This window comes from Cotesia glomerata, linkage group LG1 (assembly GCF_020080835.1).
Source record: "Cotesia glomerata isolate CgM1 linkage group LG1, MPM_Cglom_v2.3, whole genome shotgun sequence".
Lineage (NCBI taxonomy): Eukaryota > Metazoa > Arthropoda > Insecta > Hymenoptera > Braconidae > Cotesia > Cotesia glomerata.
Genome location: NC_058158.1, coordinates 3625319 through 3652926, shown reverse-complemented (window position 1 = coordinate 3652926; position 27608 = coordinate 3625319). Strand labels below are relative to the sequence as shown.

Sequence of the window (27608 nt, the reverse complement as noted above, 5' to 3'; positions counted from 1 at the left end):
CTGCAAGCACACAAATATACTATTTTACGTACGAGTTGGTAGGCGATAAAAAATGTCACGTAAAACCTTTTATCGTATAAATAATTTATCCATTTTAAACACCCAGGACACTCGCACATTTTTACCAGTTGTCTACGCTTTTTGTTATTACTTCTCTATCTTTAAGTTTTTCGTGTCGTAGTATTCTGTAATTTAGATAAAATACTGATGTAATACAAATTTCAGAATAAATATGTTTGAATTTTTATTAGTGTACTAATGGACCCGAAAGACGCTGTCCTTTACACACGTCTTAAATTTAGAAATTTTAGGAATGAGGTTGTATAGTTAAAATTATCATTAGTTAACAATATGCAATGGGCATTCCTCAATAATTAACATTTTCGTAAATATAAAGCCGTTCTGACTTTATACTCATCGAGACCTTTCATTTGAGTTCCCACATGAATTTTTTTATATATCTTATATCATATATGATATTTATGAAATATCGATGAATGTAACATCGGGATGAGCTTATATCTTTAAAAACTTCAATAATTAAGAAATGACATTGTATATTGTCAACTAATGATATTTTTAAAGATATAAGCTCATCCCGATGTTACACTCATCCAGACCTTTCATTTGAGTACCCACATCAATTTTTCATATATTTTATATATTTATATATATTATATATATGTATATATGAAAAATGTATGTGGGTACTCAAATGAAAGCTCTTGATGAGTGTAACATCGGAACGAGCTTATATCGTTAAAAACATCATTAGTTAACAAAATACATTATCATTCGTTAATTATTAACATTTTCGTAAATATAAGTCCATTATGATTTTATACTCATCGAGACCTTTTATTTGAATATCCACATGAATTTTTTCATAGATCTTATATATATGATATTTATAAAATATATGAAAAGTGCATGTGGGTACTCAAGGTCAACAACAATTTATAAATAAAAAATCTATTAAATAAACATTTTCCCCTGGACTGAATTGTGAATCTAAACCATTCTGAAATCCACCGGAAGACACACAAAAAATTTCATTAAAATCGGTCCAGCCGTTTAGGAGGAGTGGAGTGACAAACACACGCAGAGAAGAAATATATATATATATATAAAAGATTATAAGAAAATTTAAGTATTTATTGTAATCTATATAATTAATAAGAGACTCAGGAAAAATATTATTTCCAAAAATTATTTCAAAAGCATTCAAATTATCTTAATTGTGATAAAAAAAATTATAAAAAATTATTGAAACAAAGTTTCTCCAATCATAATTTTAAGTTTTCAGCTGTCACACAATGACTGCATATTGCTAATTATAACTTTAATTATAAACTTACCGGGTCCGTAAAATACCCTGCAGTGGTCAGGTTGTTTGAGAATTTTATCAAGCGTTTCAGCATCGACTATTTGTCCAGGCGATTGACACGTTCTTTCATCCATATTAATTGTTTCTGTAGGGAAATAATAAAAGCCGCTAGATTAATTGACAGTTTGGGTTTGTTAAAGCCAGAATAATGCAGAACACCGCACGAAAAGAAAATTAATAAATCTTGATGTATATAAAGATCGATATCTTATGCTCGGAAAGACTACGGTGTAATGTTGGATAAACTAAACAGATGGCGAATACAAATACAATCCGTGTGAAAACCAAAGTTTAAACTTGGTACCTTGTTTTGTAGCAGCTGCCAATAAGTTCACGAGTTTGGCTTTCACGAGATCTCTCCTCAATCTTCCACCAGGACCGAGAAACTCAGCCCACGATTCGATGTCTACTCCACGAATACGAAGTCGCGCAAATCCCGGTAGTGCTGCATCTTCTTCTAAATTCACCACAGTTGCTATATTCATGTTCGTATCGATCATTGGGCTTGAGAGTGCATCCATCCGCAGTAGGTATTCGAACTTCAATTGCTGAAATTTTTAGTGGGAAGATAAATTACTTTACTTTGCTTTTGAAAGTCTCAGAGTTGTAACCACTAATTAAAGTGTATGGTAATGGTAGAAAACCATTATAAAAAAATTAGGACGACGGTTGACCCTAAAGGCCATCCCTGCAACTTCCCGCTCATTTTGTACTTAAGCGCTCAAAATTACACATTACGTTTTTGAGCTCTTCGAGCTCACAAATATGATTTTTGTGTCATTTTGAGCTCTTCGAGCTCAAAACTCTAATATCAGTTTTATAAAACAATGTTTTGAATTTTCAAACGGCAATAACTTTTGAATGAATGAACCGATTTTTGCGTGGTTGGCGGCATTCAACGCAGTTTTTAAAGCCCCATAAAGAATCTTCAAGTTTAAATCGATCGAGCCAGGAATTTCGAAGTAATTCCGAAAAAACACTTTTTTCGGTTTTTTTTCGACAACGATAACTCACGAACAAATCAACTGATTTTGACCGGGCTTGCAGTGATCGGCGTGGCTTTTTAATCTTAAGAGCTGAGTAGATTTTGGAATTGATCAGTGAAGCCATTTAAACGTAATTCCAAAAAAACCACATTTGAAAAACAATTTTTTTGTAGTTTTTTTAAGATTTCTCAAAATCTACTGGTCCAAATCGGCCCAAAGTGTATTCAAAATCTAAGTTTGGTCAAACCTTTTCGAATGGCGCCAACCGCGATGAAATCGGTCAAGCCGTTCTAAAGTTATAAAAGGGTTACACACACAAAAACACACACAGACACACGGACATCATCGCGAAAACATTCAGGGAAGCTTCCTAGGACCTCAAAACGTCGAGATCTGATAAAAATTCGATTTTCGAAAAACGGGGTGAAACCAATAACTTCCCGATTTTTGAAAATCTTCGATTTTCTTAGCGAGAAGTTAAAAAGCATTATATACATATTACATTATATACATATTGTCTGGCTAATTTTTCTGTTTAATCACCACTTAAATGTATAACTTTTTATAAAAATCATTCTAAAAAAAAATCAGTTAAGCAAAGAGGTGAATTTTGAATTTTTTTTTTCTTCCATTATACTTTTTTCTATTGATATTAAAATCAAAAATACATTTATTGGAGTACTTGATTGAAAAATTAAGCTTTTTATAAATTTGCGCTCAAGGAGATTGACGCAAATTTACATTTAAATATCTAAATTCATCAAGCTTGGAGGTTTTCAAAAATAAAATTTTTGATTATTTATTTAATTTAGATGTTTGATCATAAACTGTTGTAAATGCTTCTATCATTATTTTATTAATCTTTAAACTTCGTTAACCTTCTTTATATAGCTTCTTTTTAATTTAAAGTTTCCTACCTGTCTCTTTAGTAACATCAAAGATTCTTAAAATTATTAGTTAATTCTTTATAAATTAAATTTTTATATTAATTTTTAATGTAGTATATAATATTATCACCTATCTAAAAATATTATTATGTAAAACACTCTAAATATTTATAAGTTAAACTGCACAATAATGTAAAATTATATGTATACTTACTCTTTGTCATTCGGCAACTGCCTTGACATAATTTTGTTAATAAACTAAACTAAACTAAATACATTTTTTGTCACTGTTTTCAAGTTTTTATCAAAAATTTCCAAGAAATTTTAAAGACACAATTTTTTATTATTTTTTCCGTACTAATCCACATTTGATATTAATTATCTCTCCAATTGCTTCTAGAGTACTATCAATTTCTTAAAGACAATTAATACACATAAAATACTGAAACAAAAAAAAAAAACTAACTTGATTCAAGAGAAAAAATTTTTCAATAAGATTTTAATAGAATTTATTTAGACCACGAAAAATTCCTTAGTTCAAGGATTTTTCTAATTAAAAAAAGACGATAAAGCTCTTCAAAATGATTTTCTTAGTTCAAGAATTTTTCTCGTGAGTCAAGTTAATTTTTTTTTTCACCGCGGTATTTATAAATACCTTTACTCGGCGCTTTTCATTCAAAGATACCAAAAACATGGAAGAAAATCTAGGATCTAATTTTCCCACAGCTGTCAGTAGACGCTGCATTAATCTTTCAACTGTTGCCTCAGTTTTCTTCATTTCTGAGAAAAAGAATTATATTTTGCTTATTATTCGATAATTTTGGTAAAAAAAAAAATCCGTCAATTACCGTATTTATTACTCGAATTTTTTCACGACAAAAGCTATGCTTTGCATTTTTTTTGTTTAATTCAAAAAGCGATAGCAAAAAAGATTACCTTTATCACTAATAGTTGATTCAATTGTTTTCCGGAAGAACCCATTGAGATTTTCCAACTGCTCGGATGTAAACGTAAGCTTTGTTGCGATCAAACGAGTTCCGCTGCCTTTGCCGGACGTCACGCTTGTTGCGCAGCCCATATTAATTTTTATATCCGCTTAAAAAAAGGCACAACTAAACCTATGGAAAGATAAAACCAGTCAAATAGAAAAAATTTTTCGCGTGTTTTTGTAAATATCTGCGACGTAAAAAATCAATAGAAGTGTCTCTATTTATCAATGTTTTAAAACATAAAATAAAGGTCAAAGGACGTGGAAATATCGATGTAAACAAAACTGAAACATTTCCTTACATAGGAAAAAATTTAATAAAAATCTAAAACGACTGTAAATATCTTCAAAAGCAATCAAATTTATGCTTCAATAGATATTGAAAATATTTTTGAAAATATTTACGCTCTCTTCAAAGAAGAGTAAGCGATATTGCAACGTTCATATATGTATACAGACTCGCATCCGTAGTTACGTACCTGCAGTCGTAAAAATGTATAGGTATTTATGTAATTAAATATTTTGTTGTCTATAAAAAAAAAAGAGTACGCATAGCTTTTTTTACAGTATTTGCCAATAAATTTTTTACCTAGACAAAAAGTATTGAATTTAACAATAGGATATCCCAAAATAATTGGATTTTATTGGAATAATTTTTTTCATACGTAAATTTAACGTACATTTTTCATACGTAAAAGTCAATGCTTCTTTTCTAACTAATTTACGGTATTTCATTGCAAAGCTATTGAATTTAATTGAATACGCGTAGACTAAAGCTACAATTTTAAAGCAATCAAATAAATTCCAATTGAATAACTGAATGAATGAATGAAAAATTCTCCCTGTATTAAACTGAAAGACCTTCACAATATTGCGAACCATTAAACGTAAAATAAATGTTGTGTCGTGAAAATTCAAAAGAATCGGCTTTTTCATTTGAATAAAAAGTTATTGTTTAACATCGATTCTAGCATTTATTAGTTATTTTTATTAGAACAATAACAATCACTTACAGCCATTTTCGTTCTAAGTGTTTTGTGATGTAGCATTCTAAAGTATTGACTGTCATTGCTCTTTTCCGAACAATGTCTTCTGATATACTCGGTCTATTATTACAAAATTCGTGGAAATATTATCTCATTGTTATATAGATTCACATTTGACTTGTTTTTTCACAAAGTTATTCGATGCGTGTCTTAAATTGACAGGATAATTAATGCACGTATATTAATCAATAATATATGTGATAAATAAGTTACTTGTCGAAAAAAGTTATTTACACCAGGATAAAATTGATTATATTTACCAAAACATGAGTAAAAATCATTAATCACAAGAATAAGACAAAAAAAGGAAAAAAGATTATTTTCAACATATATATCATTGCTTTAAAAGCCATCCCCTTTTTAGCAGCATTTTAGAGTTGAAATCAGAGCGCGAGTAATCCTCGCACTTAGCGGTGCTAATGATATTTTTTGTTGAATTTTTTCCTCGATATTCTGAAGCTAACCTATCTAGCTAACACTAGCACATTATCCTCTACTACAACTACGTACTAAAAATACTAAAAAAAAAAAAAAAAAAAAAAACTAAAAAAAAAAAAAAAAAACAGATCAGCTTTTATTACCTTCGATAATCTCACTAGGTTCTTGCCCTTCAATAAAAATATTTTACCTACACAATATCCATTTAAAAACGTCCCTGTGGACATGTAAAAAAAATTTCTTACATTTTCATATCATACACTTTATTCCATAACTTTATTATTATATTATTTCAAACTGTTTTTTTTTATTTTTCGTGGCAAACTTTTGAGCCATTATATTATGCAAGTGTTCAAACTTCGATCCAGTGAAGTTCATAGTACTAACAAATGATCGGTTAGTAACTTAATTCTATTAAGTTACTATTATCTCTTCTATACTGATACCTGAGAAATGCACCATCTTGATCAAAGTTTTGAACATTATGTTATCAATACTACAGACAACCCTTCAAGGTAACTTTATCCATTTTTCTTATTCCTTATATCGCTAATATCAAACGTGTTTTTATGATGAAGATTAATTGTTTAAAAAATCAAAATTTCTTACTTTATTAACTAACTACCGAAGCTTACCATAAATTAACTAGTAGCCATAATTAACTAGTTGACTATTAATGTAACCTAATTCATCACGAGTGTGAAAAGTTAACTTGTTTTTATTATTAATTGGAAATGTTGCTGCTTAGTAAAATTAAAATAAATAATTAACAAATATTGTACAATTATCACGAATAATTAATCCATTTAATTATATAAGCTTCATTATTATGATATGCTTATTTTTAAATGTTTGCTATCTTAACTAGGAGCAATGTATCATGTAAAAATATTATTTTTCACAGCTATAAGGGTATCATTTTTTTCAATTAGTTTTCAATGAATAAATTAAAATATTTAATTTAAAATCATGCATTATTATATACATATCATAAACGTAATGAATTAGTAAATAAATTGGACCAACGTGGTGTAAAGCCCGATCATTAATAATTAAATTTTAAAAGCTAACACAGTATTTACCAATACTTTTATCAACATCATCTCGTATAGTGAGAAAAAAAATTTATTTTCAAAAAAGTAAACATTCTTGTGATAAGAAATTAATTTTTGAAAAATTTTAAACAATTTTATTTCTTAGCCAGAGAAATTAAAATTTTTCTCACACTAAATTTCGTGTTGGAAAAAAGTTTTCTAAATTTGGAAAAAAAAAACAATTTTAGACAGACAACTTGAGAATTTTTCAACAAAAAAGTTACTATGAGAAAAATTCTAATTTCATTGGCTAAGAAACAAAACTGTTGAACGTTTCCAAGAAATTAATTTTTTGTCACAAAAATGTTCATTTTTTTCCAAAAAAACTTTTTCGCTCAATGTACAAATAACACCGGCACACAAAAAAAAAAGTTGTGTGTACACCGGACGCCACCTATCTACGGGCATGTTTTTCGACCCGCTGAATACGAATTTCAAATCAGTTTAGGCCGCCCAGCCTTCAATTTCGAGGAAATTGCAAAAAAAACCCCAAATAATAGCGAAAATTCGATGTTTTGGCAAGAAAAAAAATTTTGAGATCTAAGGCAAGCACAATTTTCATGTATTTTGATCTGTTAAATACTAATTTCGATCGTACTTTAATCATAAACTTTTTTAATTCTAAATAAATTGTAAAATATCCTAAAAATTGCAAAAATCGTGAAAAATTGGGATTATCTTGGTACAAAAAATGTTGTGGACCCGGATTGACTAAGATTTTTATGTAATTTAATCTGCTTGATCTGATTCTGCAATAAATTTGGCCCATAGTCCCCTCTAACATTCATAAAACTGCAAAAAACCGATAAAATAGCAGAAAATTGCTGCTGAAAAAATGGAAAAAAATCTTTTAAACACAATTAAAGAAATTTCTTGTATTTTTTATTTCTAAAATACAAGATTAAGATCCAAGAATATACACAAATTGGATTTTTAACGTTTTTCGAGAGTATTGTACTGTTTCATTCTTTAATGATCTACGACGTGGATACCTCTTCTTCCACCTTTTCCTTTCTTTAGTAAAAATTTGCCATTTTGTTGGGATTTCAACTTCTTCGATGTGCAGACTTCATTTCATTGCATGATCGCTTGTACTTACAACCAGGGTACCTCCTCGGGGTGACGGTGGGCAACAGAACCATCTGGCAGAGTCCCTGGGTTAACGGCGTGTGTGCCGTCATGGCAGGTACAAGTGATGAGTACTTTACGATGCTGGAATTCGGAAACCCAGTATCGGCGTCTGGTCAGGGTGAGAAAGCAGGCCCGCAGGCGTCGTCATCCTGCGACTGCAGCTCTTCAGTAGTGGGAAACTTGGCTACTGGAGTGTATATTATTACAAGAAGCAATTCCCATCTATGCAATAAGAGTCCTCATCTATTTTGTTACGTTTGTATGGAGTTTGAGCTGGTAAAAAACCGCAGAACGTTTTCAGATAGATTAAAACGAAATTATGAAGAATGCTTTTGCATTCAAATTACAAATTTAGATTCAGCCTGGGTCTCACACTTTGTTTGTGGTCGATTTAATATCGACTAGGTCTCATAAAACAATATGTCAAAGCTCTGGACAAGGATGGTGATTGTTTTCAGTACTTGAGAGAAAAGTTTCCGGCGATAAGTGATGTCAAATTAAAAGAGAGAATTTTTAAGGGACCCCAAATAATAACTCTATTTCAGGATGCTAATTTAATAGGTAAAATGAATAATACGGAGAGAGCAGCTTAGGTAAGTTTCAAAAATGTGTGTCATAACTTTTTAGGAAATAATAAAAGTGAAAATTACAGGACAATAGTCGAAGAATTAGTGACAAATTACAAAAATTTAGGCTGAATGAATCTAAAATTATACTTCCTAGATTCTCACAACGACCACTTTCCTGAGTATCTTGGGGAGTGCAGTAAAGAACAGGGAGAACGTTTCTATCAAGACATGAGTGAAATGGAGACTAGTTATCAAGGAAATTGGAATATCAACATGATGGCAGGCTGTTGCTGGACACTCAAAAGAGATAAAAGAAAACAACAAACGAAAGAGAAATCCACTCCGTAGATCATTTGAAAATAAAAGAGTTCGATACCACCGGAAAACAGTTTAAAAGTTGAGAAAATCATTCTTCAAATTCTGTTTATACGTCATTTTCAGATTTTACAATTTTTTTGCATTTTCAGATTTTAATCTTGTATTTTGTTAATAAAAAATACAAGAATTTTATTTAATTGTGTTTAAAACATTTTTTTCCATTTTTTCAGCAGCAATTTTCAGCTATTTTATCGAATTTTTGCAATTTTATGAATGTTTGAGGGGACTATGGGCCAAATTTATTGCAGAATCAGATCAAGAAGATTAAATTACATGTAAATCTTCGTCAATCCGGGTCCACAAAATTTTTTATACCAAGATAATCCCAATTTTCTTCGATTGTTGCAATTTTTGATGACTTTTTACAATTTTTTTAGATTAAAAACGGTTTATGATTAAAGTACGATCGAAATTAGTATTTAACAGACCAAAATACATAAAGATTATGCTTGCCTTAGATCTCAAAATTTTTTTTCTTGCCAAAACATCGAATTTTCGCTATTTTTTGGGGTTTTTTGCAATTTACTCGAAATTGAAGGCTGGACGGCCTAAACTGACTTGAAATTCGTATTCAGCGGGTCAAAAAACATGCCCGTAGATAGGTAGCGCCCGGTGTACAGACAATTTTTTTTTTTTTTTGTGCCGGATAGCCGGTGTATTAATTATAATTAATAAAAAAAAAAAAAAAAAACCAAACAAACTTGTATAAAGTTCGAAAAATTTTCAACTAAAATACAAAGAACCCTATTTCACGCGACGATCTGACTCGCACCTTTAAAAGGTAACTTTTCTCTATTTAAAACTTTTTCTCCAGCCGAATTTCATTTTCGATCGATTATTCTCGAATCCTTTATTTTTAACAGCTTTGAGCATTTATCTTCTCAATAACAGAAGAAAACACAAATAACAGTAACTTTCGATCTCTTAGACATCAATGTAAATCCATTGGTATTTGTTTAAGAGAATAAAAAATAAAAACTCGGCCTATATAGTTTAGTTTAGTAGGTATAATGTTTTCGGAACTCCTCTTTCTCTACCCTCCTATCTTGATCTCTTTGTTCTCGTTTATCTCAACTATACCCCATTTTCCCTTTCTCACATATACATTTCTTCTAGGCACTCCTGGTGAATCCTCTTGGAAATCAATCTTCCAGGCTTAATACCCCTCTGGTGTGCCCGGGGTTTAATCACGACACCTCAGTTTCCTCATCCTCATTCTCATCCTCTTACTCTTACTCGCAGTCTACTCATACATACATACATACATACATATATATGTATATATTTGTAATACGCTGAATACATATATCGAGAAAACGAATGGTAGACAGAGCAGCTATATACATAAAACCCAAGCAAAGCACACCCCCAAACTCTTCTTCTCTCCTCCCTAACACTCTAAAACCTCTGAATTGAGGAATTTTCAAGAGAATGCACCAGATTCATTTTGTTGCACACTCACCTAACTAAATTCCACGAATAACTTTTCCATCACTTTTTAAATGTAAAACATCCTGTGTTTACCAAAATTTTACACTAATTTTATGTCTATTAATTTATTTAATTATTTATATACTAGCAACATAAATAAATAAAATTTTGCCTTGGAAAATAATGACTTTTGTTAAATTGCAATGTACTTTCTTAACTATTGACGTTTTTAAAGATATAAGGGGGCGTCCATTAATTACGTGAGGCGTTTTTGAGAATTTTTCGACCCCCCCCCTCTCCCCTTGGTGAGATATCGTAAAATTTTCCTCAACTCCCTCCCCCCTCCCCTAATCTCACGCGAGATTCTTCAAAACTTCGATTTGGGTTGTAAACGTGTTGGATTATTGAGAAAAGAAAAACTTGTTCTATTACTTTTATTGAAGACTAGCAAAGACTAGCATTTGTAAATATTACCGTAATTTAAAATCACAATCATAAAATTAAATAGTGGGTCCCGGGTTCGATCCCAGCATGCACCAATATTTTTCAGTGATTATAATTAAAAATATGTGCGTTACATTACGTTGCCAGCCTCTGGAAGTGGCAGAGATAGCCGGGTGGCACACGTCTGACTTGGGCGATCACACATTTAAGCAATAACTTGAATGACAGAAGTCTAAAAAGCGGGGTTAAATAAAAAAAAAAAAAAAAATTTTTTGTTGATAATTAGTTTTTTACCCTAACCTAGCTGCATTTTGATAATTATGTCTTATAAGTAATATAAACTAAAATAAGAAGTAACCAAAAAATTAAATCAGTCTCAAAGATTATATTGGTTGTATGTTTATTAGCAATTCCTTTATAGTCAAGCTTATTTACTTAAATATGTGATGACTCCTGAGATAAGGCAGTTTTACGCACGAACTCTACCTGTTTATTTATCATTTTTTTTTTTTTTTTCAATGATTAAATTTAAAAATAAAAGAATTAAATTACGAAGGACTTATATATACGTACTCCTGCAAAGTTTCATGATTTTTCATTCGGTCAAAAAGCGTCCCAGCATCATGTTCAAAATTTAAATATTCACCTGTCCTACCTGTCTTACATGTTCTTAAATAAAAAAATTAAATTCAGTATACATCCGGAAGTACTAGCTTGCTCTTGATTCAAATTCCGTAATGAAATTCAAGTTCAATTTTAAAAAATCACTGCTCATAAGAAAAAATATCCAAATTGTAATGAGAAAAATTATTCATAATTCACAGTTAATACTTCACCAAAAGACATGTGTTAATTACATTAGAAACAGTCTAGTTTGATAAATTTTGAAATAAATACATGCAGTTACCGAAAAGTTTTCGAAAAGTTGCTTTGAAACTATCTTCGTTCAAATTTTCTTTTGTGCGAGTACTTAAAGCTCAATAACTTTTTATTCGTTAATATTACGAAGAAATAACCTCAGTACTTTTTTGTAGAGAATTAAATTTTCTACAAGAATAATTGATAAAAAATTCAGAAAAAATTTTTTTTCGTAGTTTTACCGGATAAAAACGTAAAATAAATTTTTTTACGTGTTATTTAAATAGGAAAATAGAAATTCATTGAGCTTTGTGGGGGATTGAGATATCAAGCTGCGCTTTAAAGGGAATTTTTTTTATACCTTAGAAAAGCTTTTAAGATGATAGGCAAAAAACTTTTTTTTTTTGGACCACCAATATACATAAATATATGAAAAATTGATGTGGGTACTCAAATGAAAGGTCTTGATGAGTGTAATGTTGGGATGAGCTTATATCTTTAAAAATGTCAATAGTTTACAAGATACAAGGTCATTTCTTAATTATGTTAAATTGCACTGTACCTTCTTAACTATTGACATTTTTAAAGATCTAAGCTCATCCCGATGTTACACTCATCAAGAGCTTTCATTTGAGTACCTACATGCATTTTGATATATTTTTCATATACACATACATATAATATATATAAATATATGAAAAATTGATGTGGGTACTCAAATGAAAGCTCTTGATGAGTGTAATGTCAGGGTGAGCTTAGATCTTTGAAAATGTCAATAGTTCACAAGATACAAGGTCGTTTCTTAATTATGTATCTAGAGATAGAGTATTTTTAAATTCAGCCTAAATACTTATCATTATAATTTGACTATCGGTGAAAATGATGAAACTATGAAAAGGCACAACTTTAGGTCAAGATTTTTCCAACGATACCAAATTTAACCATAAAAACCCATTTTATCATATAAATACACTGGCCACAAAATTTTGCTTATTCTCTTAATAATATAGATTTATTATTATGTAATAAAATATTCAATGGTATATTAATTTCGTTATTACCTCCAATTGTACGAATATAAATAATATAAAGGTACAATTAAACAACACAATCAATTATTAAGTTTAAAGTGCTTGCAGCTAAATCATCGACACAAAAATAACTAGCGGTAATAATTTAATTAGTGGTGATGATGATAGTAATAATAATGATGGTAATAATAAAAATAATAATAGCAACACTGTATACATAATAACTTATAATAATTCAATATTTATTTAATATCTCAATAAATAGACTCGGCGAAAAGTGAAACATATCTCGTAGTGACAGAATCGTAATGCACACTGAATCAATGTTATTCCATGAAGCATATATCCAAAGTAAATTTAAACTGCGGCCTTTATTATAAAATGCTAATGGTAAAATAACTGTCGTTTTTCGAATTACCTTTATTGAAAACTTTCAATGACAAAACTTTTTCGTTTAACAGTCCCATAAGTGTGGGTGCGAGTAAATGTGAGTAACTTTGTCTATGTATTTGTCGGAGGAACAGAGAAAAGAACAATGAACAGCACAGTCCCTGGATACCGGCTAAAATTACTTCCGATTCCGATTGTGTTGTTGATCCACTTCCGTTTCAGTAAATACTATATGTATATTGTCCGTGACACAGAACGTGGATTTAATGTTTGTGTTGATTGTAGTGTGACAATATTATACGCGCCGATATATTATGTTTACATATTTCGATCAGTAATATTCAAAGCTTTTAGTAAATTTATTCACGTGAGATAAATTTTAACTATTAACTTTATGTATATTATGTCGAACAAATATTATTATTACATTATAATTGTTTATTATATTACTATTTATTTTACCATATCAGTAAATTCATTAGTTAATTGAATTCTCTCTCTCTCTCTCTCTCGAAGGATATGTAAATTGACAATTTCTGATACAGTGATCTTTAGTATTGTAAATTATCGTTTGGAAACTCATCAATTTTATGTCAGAAAAGTTATGAGAGTTAATTTAGCAGATATTTAATAATTTTTAGAATTTTAACCAATAAATTATAGCAAAAAAAAAATTGACATGTAAAAATTTTTAAAAATTATAAATGAAATTTTTTGAAAATAATTTTTCAGAAAAAATTTATTTGTTAAACAAAATTAAATAATTATCAAGTATGACTTCTAACTTTAATGTCAAAAAAAATTTGCGTTGACAACTCTTTTATGTTTTTAGTTTATTATCTAATTTATTAATTTATTTTTTCCATACTCAAATTCTCTCATGTTTAATTAATAATAGATAAATTTTGAGAAATCAAACAATTAAACTAAGTGAATTTTAATTTAATTAAAATTTGATACTTCCTAAGTTATCCGACGTTTTTAGTTTCTTTCATTTATTAAATTATAACTAAAAGATATTGTTTAAAAATTGCACTTATAATTTTTCAATTTTTTTACAAATAAAATTTTTTTTTAATTTTTTGTAACAATTTTTTTCAATTATAAAAATTCTAAAAATTTTTAGATATCAGCTAACTTGATTTTTATTAAAATTCGCTATTATTTATCAAGCTTTAATAAAAATTTTAATTCTGAAACTTACAACTATATTATTAAAGTGAAAATAAAAAAAATTTCACATGAAAAAATTAATAAAAACTATGGGTGGAATTTTTAGAAAACATTTCTTCGGTTAACTTACCTTTTTTATTAGATAAAATAATTTTCAGGTGCCAGCTGATTTCAATATTATTTTTTTAAAAATTCACTTTAATTTAAATTATCGACCAACCTTTCCATTTCAAATTTTTTTTATTACCAACAGTTGTAAAAGTTATACCAAAGCTAGATGTCTCTCAAAATAATATTTCTGATAGGTATAGCATTACATTACCAAATAAAACCTAACCTCACAAAGGAGTATAACTGTGTTGACAACTACTTCATAATCTATAAATTAATTGAGACTACTATTTATTAATAAAGTAAGTAAAAAAAATAATTATTCTTAGATTTGTTGGAGTCGATTAATAAAAAAAAATTTTAATTTAGATAAAATGGCCCGTGCACGAGATGAAGAATTAGTGAAGGCATTCAGTGAGTTACAAGAAAAAGTAACAGAAACAGCCCAAAAAATAAAGTTAGCCGACTTGCAAATAGAATCACTAAAAAGATCCAAGCAACGTGCTGAATTGACAATTGCAGAAGTTGCTAATTTACCAGCAAACACGAAAACATACGAATCTGTTGGTAGGATGTTTCTACTCGACGACATTGCCAGCATCAAATCGGGACTCCAGACTAGGATAAAAACCGCTGATGAAAAAGTAGCGACACTCGAGAACAATAAAACTAAATTAACACAAAATTTGCAAGAGAGTAAAGACAGCATCCGCGAAATGGTCCAGCAGAAGCAAAATAAATAATATCATTTAAAGACCAATTTAAATTAACCACTCACTTCTACATGTCATGTCTCCATTCATTCATAATTTGTCCAATCAAAATCTTTGATACCACAATTAAAATTACAGCAATCAGAATAATTGTTAGTAATTAATCAATAATTACTATTTCATTTATTTAAACGCTAAGAATGTTAAATTTTATTTAAATCACTCAACACTTGTCAATTTTTTTTTTGTTTATTTTTATTTGAATAAATTTCAATTCATAAATTTTCATGAAAACTTTTAATTATCCAAAAATTTATCACGATTAATTATAATATTTTTTATTTTATTTTACTTAATATATAAAAAAAAATTATATGAAAATAAAATAACGTACATAACTACCAAAAAGACAATGATAAAAAATAATTGATTAAAAATTATATTTAAGACCATTTTAAGAAAATTTACAATGCAATTTAAGAAAATTTGTTTTTTTTTTTTCGTTTTTAATAATAATCATAGAATTAAAAAGTATACACAAATTTTGCATTATAAATATTTTTCACAGTGAAAAACATCATGGCAAATTAGTAAAAAGATGATACAAATATTGTAGGAGGGATGTTATTTTTTTTTTATAATAAATTTCATTATTTAAATGTAATTCTGTAAATTTTCATGTCTATTCCATATTAATGCTATCTATTATAATTAATTAATCAATTCAATGCCAACTGTTCTTGTTTTTTTTTTTAACTTGGATGATTCTGTTTATCTAAGATCGTAGTAATAATAACATGCGTTATTATTATTATTAATAATTAATTATTAATGGATAACAATTGTACTTTATGCATTGAAGATCATAGTAAAATTAAGAATAACTAAAATTAATTATAATATTAATAATCTATTACTTATAAAAGTTAAAGAATAAATTATACTGTTACTATATTAATTACAAATATTGATTTGTTTTTTTTTTTTTTAATTAAATGCAATTGTTAAATAAATTTATTTTTTGAAAATAATAACTATTCAATTTAGTATCGAAGTGCTACGAATGTTGAATCAATCGATAAATTAAAAATCGAGGCTTTTGTAGAAATAATAATTCACTAAAAACGCTTTCCTCATTAGACTGTTAAATATATAAAACTGTGATTTTGTTATTGTTATTACTATTAACTTATTATGTTTATGTGATTGTATTATTTTTTTGCTAATAGTTAAAGCCAAAATTTACAGATCATAAATACAGGAGGTGTGATTTATATGTTTTATTGGTACGTATTTTACGTTTAGCATTTTTTTTATTACTCTTAGGTCCTTATTCAGTGAAAAAATTCAACTAGTCACTGTGACTTTAATTAACAAAAATAAAATTACAGCCCGCGTAAAAAATTCACTCGATAATTATTAATAATAGTTATCATCGTTATCCTCATCTATTATCGAATTTTTATTAGATATATTTATTACTGAGGGGACCTTGCTTTTTTTTCTATCAATCATTCGCCAATTAAGTCGATTTAATTACATTTAAGCTGCAACAAATAATCATTATTATTTTATATCTAATGTTTTTAATTACAGATCCGTACATAACATAATTTTCTACGTAAATCTCTAATACGCATTTTAAATTATTATTTACCTGTAAAACCTTGTGGTGGTTGTCCTGGTACAGAGTATTGTGGCCTGAAGTTACCAAAGTTAGCGGCACCAGCAAAAGTAGCTTGTAATTGCCCACCAGAGAATCCTGCTGGGAATTGTTGAGCTAATAATGCAGCTTGCCCAGTCTGATTATTAGCTGCGCCAGGAGCTGTAGCAGCTAATCGACTGAGAATTGAGCGTTCGGACATTTGAAGCCGTTGAGCAACTGGTGGTATACGTGCAAGGGTAGCCGGTAAACGACTAACATCAGATTTCATATCTGACAACAGTTCTTCCAACTGATTAAGAACTTTGTGCAATACTGCATTAGCAGGTTTATTTCCAGCTAAGCTCTCCTTACTCAAATGCTGGTGTGACTCTGCGAGGCACTCGACTTCTGCGAATCTCGCGTTCAAGCTCATCGCTGGATGATTTGGATCCTGAGTCAAGTTCAGATACGCAGCTCTTCTCAATTGTTCTTCAATAACCAGAGCCTGCTCAAGGAGCTTGAAACGCCGTGCGAGGAATTTATTTTTTATTTCCAAGAAATTACCCTTGCCAACGTCCATCTTGAAAGGCTCATTGATTATAGCAAATCTAATATCATTCTGGATGTCTTGCCAGCGACCGTACCCATGAGTGACAATACCAGCCAGAAGCCAGTAGTCGTGTCGTCGGTGCCAGATTTCATATTCACGACCAGGTACCGCGGCTTTTTCCTCATTCAACCACAAAGTGTGTAATTCAGTAAAACCACCATCAGCAATGTTGAACATAAATTTACGTTTAGGTTTTACATCTGGCTCACTCTCTTTAATATCTTTATCTTTAATGCCACTTTTATCATCTTTCTTGTCCTCCTCATCGTCGTCTTTGACAATTACAACATCCTCATCAGCGTCAGCATTAGTTTTCTGTACACTTGTGGTCTTTTCTTCAGACTTAATTATTAGATCTTTCTCAACCTTAACTTCAATTTTTTCTTTTTCTTTATCTGGGGATTCTTCAACTTCTTTTTCCTTCTTGACATCGTCATCTTTATCTTTATTCTCCTTATCATCCGTTACTTCTGTTGTTTCTTTAGAATCCTTAATATCATTCTTATCCTCTGGATCTTTTTCCTTAACCTCGTCCTTAGTTTCTTTAACTTCAGCAACGTCTGCTGGTTTAATATCAGCACTTGTGGCTGAGTTTACGGTAGTCGCCATCACCGGAGTTGTTGCTGTCGACATTGATGTTGCCGTAGAAGTTGGACTGGGTGCATTAGACGTAGCCGGAGTTGCGCTGCTGCTGCTGTTGGCTGCAGTTGGTGTACCTGATGTTTCGGGAGTAGCAACTGTTGTGATGGTAGTTGCAATTGTCGACGTTGTAGTAGTTGCTGCTGTTGTTGTTGTAGCTACCGTGGTGGTAGTTGGAGCAGTAGCGTTTGGTTCTGATTTAACTGGCTCAACTGGTTTGCGGATCATCTCCGGCATCGAATAATAACCGTTTATATGTTCAAATTCCTGTACTTTCTTACGAATCAATGACATAACACCTATTCTGGTGAGTACATGCTGACGACTCAATCCCTCCCGTGGGACACCATCGGCGAATGTTTCCGCGTTGTCGGCACCTGGTTCACAGAGATGACGCATGAAGAGTGATACGTAGGCCTTGAAGTTCTTTTCCGATTTCCCCCGTAGGTCTCGCACCAACCTACAGATTAAAGCAGTCCTAACTACAATTCTCGCTCTACTTGCGAATTATCTTATAATATATATTAATAATTAGGTATTTATAATAAATCATGTTACTGGTCAACTAACCATTGCGAATTGAAGGCATCTTGAGGAGGCATACCGTAACGCATTATTGCATTCAGGAATGCCTTTCGTTGTCTGGCGTTGAACCCGAGTACCTGTGATAAATTTAAATCTATATTATTAAGAGAATAAGCAAAATTTTGTGGCCAGTGTATTTATATTATAAAATGGATTTTTATGGTTAAATTTGGGATCGTTGGGAAAGTCTTGACCTAGAGTTGTGCCTTTTTATAGTTTCATATCATTCTCACCGATAGTCAATTTATAATGATAAATATTTAGGCTGAATTCGAAAATACTCTATCTCTAGATACATAATTAAAAAATGACCTTGTATCTTGTGAACTATTGACATTTTTAAAGATATAAGCTCACCGTGACATTTCACTCATCAAGAACTTTCATTTGAGTACCCACATCAATTTTTCATATATTTATATATATATATATATATATATATATATATATATATATATATATATATGAAAAATATATCAAAATTCATGTTGGTACCCAAATGAAAGCTCTTGATGAGTGTAACATCGGGATGAGCTTATATCTTTAAAAATGTCAATAGTTAAGAAAGTACAGTGGAATTTAACATAATTGAGAAATGACTTCGTATCTTTTGAACTATTGACATTTTTAAAGATCTAAGCTCATCCAGACATTACACTGATCAAGAGCTTTCATTTGAGTACCCACATCAATTTTTCATATATATATATATATATATATATATATATATATATATATATATATATATATATATATGTATATATATGAAAAATATATCAAAATGCATGTAGGTACTCAAATGAAAGCTTTTAATGAGTGTAACATCGAGATGAGCTTATATCTTTAAAAATATCAATAGTTAAGAAAAGTACATTGCAATTTAACAAGTCATTATTTTATAAAGCAAAATTTTATTTATTTATAGTTTACGAGTTACGGCAGTCACATAGTGACTGCAAGATTGCTAGTAATTTATTAATTTACAAATCAAACTTGTAATTTTTTTTACCACAGACAATATTTAAACCTCTTTAATGAAAAAATTAAACAAATTAAAATTAAAAAAAAAAAAAATAATTGTTACCTCAATATTTCCATTAACACGTGCAAGTAAAGGCGGCAATGGTCTGTCCCTCTCATCACGTCGCTCCAAACGACGTCTACTACGACGAGACAACAAGTCACCATCACCCTTTTCATCAAAGTCATCGTCCTCCTTGTCATCATCACTAGGTGCACTAAAATCGCTGTTGTAATCTGACAAGTTATCTTGCCAAGGCTGATCATCCCGAGCTCCCTGGTCACCCGTCACACCGCCGTCGTTGTAATTAACTTGTTTCCTAACACGTTTACCCTTACCAAGAGTTCTCGCCATGTCTTCTTGCTGTTGTTCATAATGATGCCTGAGTAACTTAATCCAGTATGCCGGATCAGTGTTCTCAGCTTCCTGTTTGATAATTTCAGTGTCAGCTTCCTCTTCAGTTTCACCTTCCTTCGTGACGTAAGAGGCAACTTTAAATGAACTTAAGTACTCGTTTGCCCAATTTTCTTTCTGCTCTATTCCCTCTTTACTACGATCGAGCAATTCGGCAACAGCTTTGTCGTCATAGTGAATAGCTTCATCCTCTTTACCCTCTTCTTCTTTAAATAATTCTTCAGTACCAAAACGCAATATATCATCTAATTCTTGTTTACTGAAATTAGAACCTTTACCACCCATACCAGGTCTCACGACTAAATGTGTAAGCATCATCTTACGTTTGGCAACTTGGGTAACACGTTCTTCAACAGAGTTACGAGTTACAAATCGATATATCATAACTTTATTAGCTTGACCAATTCTGTGCGCTCTACTGAATGCTTGGATATCGTTATGTGGATTCCAGTCAGAATCATATATTATCACAGTGTCAGCTGTTGCTAAATTAATACCAAGACCACCGGCACGTGTTGACAGTAAAAAGACAAATTGTTGAGCACCTGGGGCATTAAATCTGTCAATAGCCTCTTGTCGTTGTGTACCTGTTATATTACCATCTATTCTTTCATATTTATAACCTTCTCCTTCTAAGTAATCCTCCAATATATCCAACATTTTAGTCATTTGAGAGAATATAAGAACACGATGTCCATCATCGCGTAATTTTTTTAACATTCTACTTAAAAGAACTAATTTACCAGCAGCTTTAATCAATGCATTTGGCTCGTAGTTACCATTAGGACCAGTGGGTGCTTCTTGGGACGCCGCGGGGAATAAGTACGGGTGATTACAGCATTTCTTCAAATCCATCATAATATTTAATAATGATACTTGCTGACCACCACCTTTTGGATTTAAAGCTTCGAAATTTCTTGTCAATATATACTTGTAATATTTCTTCTGCATTGGCGACAACTCAACACGTACAATAAATTCAGATTTACTGGGCATATTTTTCAATACATCAGCCTTCAATCTACGCAACATATGAGGTCCAAGCATTTCGTGTAATTTTTTAACTTGCTCTTCTTTTGAAATATCTGCAAATTCATTTTGGAACGCCGACAAATCGTTGAACTTATCACGACAAAGGAAATTCAACAAATGGAACAATTCTTCCAGATTATTTTGTAAAGGTGTACCAGTCAATAATAATTTGTAAGCAATATTGTAAGACGCTAACAGTCTGAAGAATTTAGATTGGTTAGATTTGAGACGATGAGCTTCATCTACTACTAATACAGCCCAATCAATAGATCCTAAGCATGCTGAGTCAATAGAAATAAGCTCATAACTTGTCAGCAATACATTAAATTTAATAGATGATGAGCGTATTTTAGTAGCTCGGTTACCTCGTACTGCACCTTCTTCAAATGACAATTCATTTTCACGTATAACAATACGACTGTCTTTATCACCGACATACGTAACGCAGTAAAAATCTGGTGCCCATGTTTCAAATTCACGTTCCCAGTTAATAATAGTTGAAAGTGGAACGGAAACAAGGAATGGTCCTTTGCAATGTCCTTCTTTGTAAAGAGAATACAAGAATACAATAGTCTGTATAGTTTTACCGAGACCCATTTCATCAGCAAGAATAGTATCGATACCTTGACCCCAAGAGTAACGTAACCAATTGAGACCTTCTAATTGATAAGGATGAAGCTGCATACCAGTACAATCCAAGTAATCAGGCTGGCGTTCGTATTTTTTCTTTAAATCAGTTGTAGGTTTGTCTGGCGGTGGAGTGTATCGTTTTGGCTGACGTTCTTCATCATCAATTAATTCACGTGTTTTAGATTTTTTGCCTTTGCCTTTTTTGCCTTTTCTTGAGGTGTGTCCATCAGCGCAATTAGCAGCACGTAAGTCAGAGTAATAATCAATAGCTTGTTTAAAGCCCGGGATATCAGCATTCTCGTCTTCCCAAGTTGCTTGATCGTAACCAAGGTCACGCCATTTAACTAAATACGTGGCACGTCCATCTCTTGCCGTACGATGATTGATAATACGATGAATTATCATCCACTCGGGTCTGATACCGTACTTGAAGAAACGGTCTTCCATATTATAGTGCTCTTTATTGTCGGTACAATCACGTTTGTTACGTATTGCCCGTGAATCGTGCTCATCGAGTGGCTCCTCTAGTTTAGGTGGTTCATCCATATCATACTTACGCGTGTAGTTACGAAACATAAGTGGATGAAATACGTCAAGTTGCAATTCGCTTATCCAATCGCAATGCCAGTAAGACATATCAGCCCATTTAACAAAAAATTCACGGACTCTTCGTTTTTTCGGAGTAGCTTTACTTGTCGAAGGCTCTTCTGATGGAGCATCTGGAAGGTCTTTCCATCGCCAAGTCAAAATTTTCGATACTTTAGCCATTATCGGTGGACAAGAGCATCGCGGACATTTCCAATCACCGTCAGGAATTTCTGATAACGGTGGGCTCAGACAGTGCGTATGATAAGCACTCGTACAACTGTCGCAACATAATAATTCGCCGCCATCTTTACAAACACGACAAAATTCCATGTGCTCGTCGTCATCTTCAGCGGCACCTTTAAAATAAATCAAACAAAAAATGTATATTAATATATTCACCCTTGTATGGGAAATCTAAACAAATACAAAGGCTAAGAAAATAAAACGACCATCACAATGGAAGGGCCCTCTCATTTTTTCTCACGGTTACATTCAACTAATGAAGTGGATCAAGGGAGAGGATTTTTATCTAAGATACCTGTAATACCTTCGCCTTCGCAGTGTGGACAGCTCCACTTTCCCTCTGGAGTTTCTTCTAACTCAGGCTCTAAACACACCAAGTGATAAGCTCGTGGACACGTGTCACAGAGAATTATTTCACCACCTTGTTGACACACTTCACAGTAGTCCTGGTGGTCAGTCTAAAATAGAAAAACAAACATATTGGTCAGTGACAATGTCTTAAATTTAATTAAAATTTGAATTAAAAATAATTCATCTTGATGTTTTGGTTTTTATACTAAAACAATAAGGCAGAGCTAAGCATTAAAGCGTATGCGTTCTTTAGCAAAGATTCAAGTGTTTGAAATCTATGACGACAATATGTAGAGATAAATAAATAAACGAAAGCTATGAACGCATAAGCTAGGTAGCCTAACTCTACCTAGAAACTTACCTCTCCATCTGGGAATTTAGACGTTGTCTTTGTTTTCTTCTTTTTTTTAGACTTATTTCCGATCTTTGTTTTAGCCTTCCTGCGAACTGGAGGCTCAGCTGTTGGTTCTGCAGCCGCGTCTTCAGTACCCTTTGTATTATTCTCAACAGCTGGTACTTCTTCAGCGTCAGCTAACATTTGCTCAAACTCTACGTCAGAATCTCTGTCAGAGCCTGCAGCGCTACCTTCTGCTTCTTCATCCTGATGAAAAAAAGATAAAAAAAAATTAATAAACTAAATTTTTAAAAATTAGTAATTAACTACAATGATACTAGAAAATACTTACAGAGCTTCCACGTTTACGTTTGCCTAACTTAATTTTAAGTGTGGGTACTTTAGACGCTTTTTTTCCTTTCTTAGCACGTGAACCACGTGATTTTTTCTTTCGATCACTGTCATAATCGTCATCTTCATCTTCTTCTACTTCTAGAGTAGGAGCACCACGGTTTGGCCTAACACTCCTGGTTTCTTCTTCAACATTTTGCGTTGAAACTTCTGCATCTGGTTGTGTATGAGGGTTTAGTTCTGAAAAGTCACGCCATTTGGCAGCTACCAGCATCATCAACTTGGACATTGGCACCTAAAATTATTTTAAATATTGAGTTTAGTTTTGTAGAAAATAATATTACGTTATACCCGGAAAGAACAAGATAACACGGAATATCATTCCAAATTATACTGAGTGAAAACAAATTTCAGATAGTAGCTAGTATAATTCAGATTACAATGAGTATAATCCAGATATTACTCAGTATAATCTGGATTTTTCTAGCTACACTGAGAAAAAAAAAATACTTTTATTAAGAAAATTTTCTTGATACAAGAATTTATGTTTTTGAAAATTTTCAAAAATATATATTCTTAGCTCAAGAAATTGTTAAATTGATTGAAACAATTTTTATTTAATTTAAATAAAGCTATTCTTTTGTTTATTTATTATTCAGAGATAAATAATGATGTTCTTCTCTTCAGAAATTAATAATTAATATTAATAGAATATTTGATCGTCAGCGAATTTCTTGAACCAAAAAATTGTTAATTGAATAAAAGTATTTTTTTTCTCAGTGTACTATATGAAATTTTTTTTCACCACAGATATCACTGAGTATAATCTGGGATAATATCCAGTGTCATCTTATTCTTTATGCGTAGTAAATAATACAAACCTTTGGATTCTCTTTAGCAAGAAGAGGTCGAACATGTTGTTGAAACAATTTGTAAGTTGTTAAATTCTGGAAATCAGCGTCAGTGTAATCAATCTGTACATCAGTAAGACCAAATGTACTGCAAACTTCTTCTATCGTCGGCATTCCAGTTGCTGGTTCTTGTTGTACAGGTGCAGCTGGTGTGTGGCCAGATGATTTTCTTGATGATGATTTTCTGCTTTTACGATTACTCGCATAGTCACTATCTTCACCAGCTCCTTCAGCAACTTCTGCTCCAAAGTCGCTTTCCTATTTTTACCAATCAATCATAACAATTAAATAAAGTTTTAAATATAAATTGATTGAATAATAATTATAATAAAAAGCATCAATTACATCTCCAGAATCAGATTTTTTCTTTTTCTTCTTTTTCTTTCCTTTTTTATCGTCACCTCTAGCTTTCCTCTTTTTGCCTTTCTTTTTCTTACGTTCCTCTGGTTCGTAATCGTCATCTTCCTCCTGTGTAAAATTTATTTGGTAATTAATTAAAAATCAATATTACTAATTGTAGAGTATTAATTACGTAATTATAATTACAGGTCTTTGAGCATCTTCAGCATCAGATGAACCTTCGGGCAGTGGGTTGACAGCCGTTACCTGAGCATTGCTCTCATCAACTTCTTCTTCCCCTAGAAATCAATAAAATTCATATACATATATTCTCTTATCGATCCTTGGAAAGTTTAATTAAACTTTTATTACAAACTTTTGATATATTATTCCTGAAAGCTAAACTCAACTCATAAATAAACTAGATATCAAATGTTAGTAATTTACAACCGATAGGTATAAATATCAACTAAAATAAAAGTAAAAGAAAAAAAAATGCTGTCATCACTTTTCATGAAAACATGAATGTAATTTTCGTGCTAATCCGCGTCCCATGAGTGCTTTGTATAAATGTGCGGCCGCCATTTTCTTCTTTGAAAGGGCGAACACACCACATTCTCAATCTGACAATACTACCTACTTAACTTTTTTTTTTAAATAAAAAAATATTTTTATAAAAAATAATATGTATAAACATAAAAAATTTTTCATTGACAATCAAAAAAATTTTTTTTCTATTTAATTAAAAATAAAAAAATTTAGTAGAAAAAAAAAATATTGTGCATCAAATTAAAAATTTATTTATATCAATATTTATTAATTTATAAAATTTTCCATAAGTAGAATAAAATTTTTCAAAATAAATAACGCCAACAAATTAATTTTTCAATTATAAAACAACCAAACCATTGATAATATTTAAAATTTTCGTTAGTTGTAATTACAACCTCAAAATATTTTTGGTCAAAGTACCTTTAAATTTTTATTGAAGTAAAGAGAAATAAAAAAAGTTTTCCTCATTTTAAAAAGGAATGAACTTATTAAAAAAAAAAAAATAAATAATAATAATAATAGTAATAATAAAATAGATATTTTAATTTTTAGTTCCCACAGAATTAACATGGTGACGAATTAAAGCTTATCTTTTATTTTATCAATGATGACAATAGATGAAAAATAAAAAATTAAAATTTCAATATTCTAACGTGGAAATTTAAATTTATATAATATTTTCGTTATTTTCATTGTAATAAAATTATTATAAAAAAAAATAGACAAAATGATTAATAATAACAATATAAAAAATATTTGTCTATGTATAATAAAATATACGAGGTCGTGGATCGACGAAGTTATCGATAAAATGCACCAGTTAGCATTGCCATTTGACAACGAGTAAAGAGAAAGAGACAGCGTCATAAAAAATGACAAAAAGATAAGCTAATTAATTATTAAAAAAAAATTATTTTCTCATCAGAAAATCCTCGCATCAATCCACATACAAATCTCAAAATAAACAAAAAAAAAATAAACCAGCGGGAAGGAAACTTTCGGAGTGAAAATCCGGAAATAATATAATCTAAATATTAAAGGTTGGAATAATGAAAAATTGCAAAGGAACCAATTGACATGGCAGCCATCGTACGAAAAGCGCGCGTCCTCCCCTAGATGATATTATCCGTGTATCAGACACCGATACTTTTTCCGGCAAATATTTAATAAATCTAGAAATGTAGCAAAGTACTTACCCGCGTAATTATCTTCGACTTCTTCATCGGAAGCCATCGTCGATGCGTGGCTTATATTACTAACAAATATAACGAATTATAATTTTTAACAACAAATACGAGTGTGAGTGAAAAAAAATGAGTAGTACACAGCGCGGTAATGGTTACTACATTAACATTAACCAACGTTACTAGATGCCTCACGACTCGACTCTCGCTTGGGTTTCAGAGCTTCGGATTGTGTTCGGCGTTCGGCTTCGGCAATCACACTCACTATACACACATCTTCACTCTAGGTATATTTTGTATATTTCGTATGTGTGAACGTCTTCTGGGTTGTATTTGTACCTCGCCTGGTGTCTACACGTCACATACACGTTTCTTTCTCGTCGAAAGTGTCTGTCTCTATCTGCCAATCGTGTTATCTCACTCTTTCTTACACCAAAATTCTATTCTCTTTTCGCTTTCATTTCTTTTTTCTCTTACAAAATACGTCTCCCCACTACGCCGGTTTTTAGGTTCCCCTCTGCCCCTCCGAGCCATAAGCTTCAAACTGTTCACTTACACAATTACTGCCTTCTGTTCAATGCACGTATACTCATAGTTTTGTGGATTCATGTATATTAAGTATATTAAGTATAAAGAAAAAAGACGCCTAATGGAAACTACTATTTTTGCCCCCCACTCTCTAATTTTTTTTATACACTTTTATACAAAAATATGTACGTACATTGTCCTTAGTCCTTTTTTTTTTTTTTTTTAATTTTTGATAATTTATAATTCTTAATTTAAAATTGTCACAGTAATTTTTTCTCAATTTTATGACAGCTTGCAAATGCAATTAAATTTTTAATAAAAAATTTTTTCTAATAAATTAATAACTAAAACAAACATTAAATTTTTTATATAACAAATATTGTATAGATTTTTAATAAAATAAAAAATCATCTGGGTCATAATTTTAATAACACCTGGAGGTACATATGTCTTGAAAATAAAATAATAAAAAATAGAAATTTAATAAAATGGATTAAATCTAACGGGACTTTTTTTTATAAAAGAAAATATGGATCTAGATATTTGTGTTTGTCTTTTATTACTTAATTATACATTTTTAACTTAATATTATGTAC

General features: G+C 30.8%; 3 protein-coding genes across 9 annotated transcripts in view; 1 reads left to right on the top strand and 2 right to left on the bottom strand.

Moving 5' to 3' along the window:
- Positions 1–12745, bottom strand: part of LOC123275013 — a 45844-nt gene extending 33099 nt beyond the window's left edge. The window contains exons 1-5 of the mRNA XM_044742886.1: positions 12699–12745; positions 4197–4378; positions 3916–4040; positions 1692–1935; positions 1359–1472 (exon numbers count right to left, since the gene is read on the bottom strand). Coding sequence (XP_044598821.1) covers positions 1359–1472; positions 1692–1935; positions 3916–4040; positions 4197–4338 — 625 coding nt within the window. The 5' untranslated portion in view covers positions 4339–4378; positions 12699–12745. The remainder of the gene's footprint in view (positions 1–1358; positions 1473–1691; positions 1936–3915; positions 4041–4196; positions 4379–12698) is intronic.
- Positions 12746–14508: 1763 nt separating this feature from the next.
- Positions 14509–15202, top strand: LOC123275012 (prefoldin subunit 1). Of its 3 annotated transcripts, none has more exons than XM_044742883.1 (2): positions 14509–14647; positions 14702–15202. In XM_044742883.1, exon 2 carries the CDS (start codon positions 14717–14719, stop codon positions 15083–15085), a length of 369 nt encoding a protein of 122 aa, XP_044598818.1. In that variant the 5' UTR covers positions 14509–14647; positions 14702–14716; the 3' UTR covers positions 15086–15202. The 3 variants fall into 3 exon arrangements, with proteins under 3 accessions (XP_044598818.1, XP_044598819.1, XP_044598820.1); XM_044742884.1 differs by having other exon boundaries at positions 14537–14644; positions 14712–15202; XM_044742885.1 differs by having other exon boundaries at positions 14615–14657; positions 14712–15202.
- A 1357-nt stretch (positions 15203–16559) lies between these two features.
- LOC123275011 (chromodomain-helicase-DNA-binding protein Mi-2 homolog) lies at positions 16560–26951 on the bottom strand. 5 transcript variants are annotated; one of them, XM_044742880.1, is made up of 11 exons: positions 26497–26951; positions 24956–25047; positions 24755–24877; positions 24380–24667; positions 23500–23793; positions 23175–23414; positions 22758–22920; positions 19619–22575; positions 18520–18611; positions 16713–18412; positions 16560–16602 (listed from the first exon to the last, which is right to left on the bottom strand). In XM_044742880.1, exons 1-11 carry the CDS (start codon positions 26531–26533, stop codon positions 16598–16600), a joined length of 5991 nt encoding a protein of 1996 aa, XP_044598815.1. In that variant the 5' UTR covers positions 26534–26951; the 3' UTR covers positions 16560–16597. The 5 variants fall into 5 exon arrangements, with proteins under 5 accessions (XP_044598815.1, XP_044598812.1, XP_044598813.1 ...); XM_044742877.1 differs by having other exon boundaries at positions 16560–18412; XM_044742878.1 differs by having other exon boundaries at positions 16560–18409; positions 26497–26949.
- Positions 26952–27608: the final 657 nt, after the last annotated feature.

What these genes read in the sequence shown, in the direction of transcription:
- LOC123275012 (XM_044742883.1), top strand. Translation starts at nt 14,717, where the DNA reads ATGGCCCGTGCACGAGATGAAGAATTAGTGAAGGCATTCAGTGAGTTA.
- LOC123275011 (XM_044742877.1), bottom strand. Translation starts at nt 26,533, where the DNA reads ATGGCTTCCGATGAAGAAGTCGAAGATAATTACGCGG. An exon ending in AGTCGAAGATAATTACGCGG is followed by an intron (nt 25,048 to 26,496) that starts GTAAGTACTTTG and finishes ATTGATTTCTAG; the next exon opens with GGGAAGAAGAAGTTGATGAG. An exon ending in GTGTTAATGGAAATATTGAG is followed by an intron (nt 18,612 to 19,618) that starts GTAACAATTATT and finishes AATTTATCACAG; the next exon opens with GTACTCGGGTTCAACGCCAG.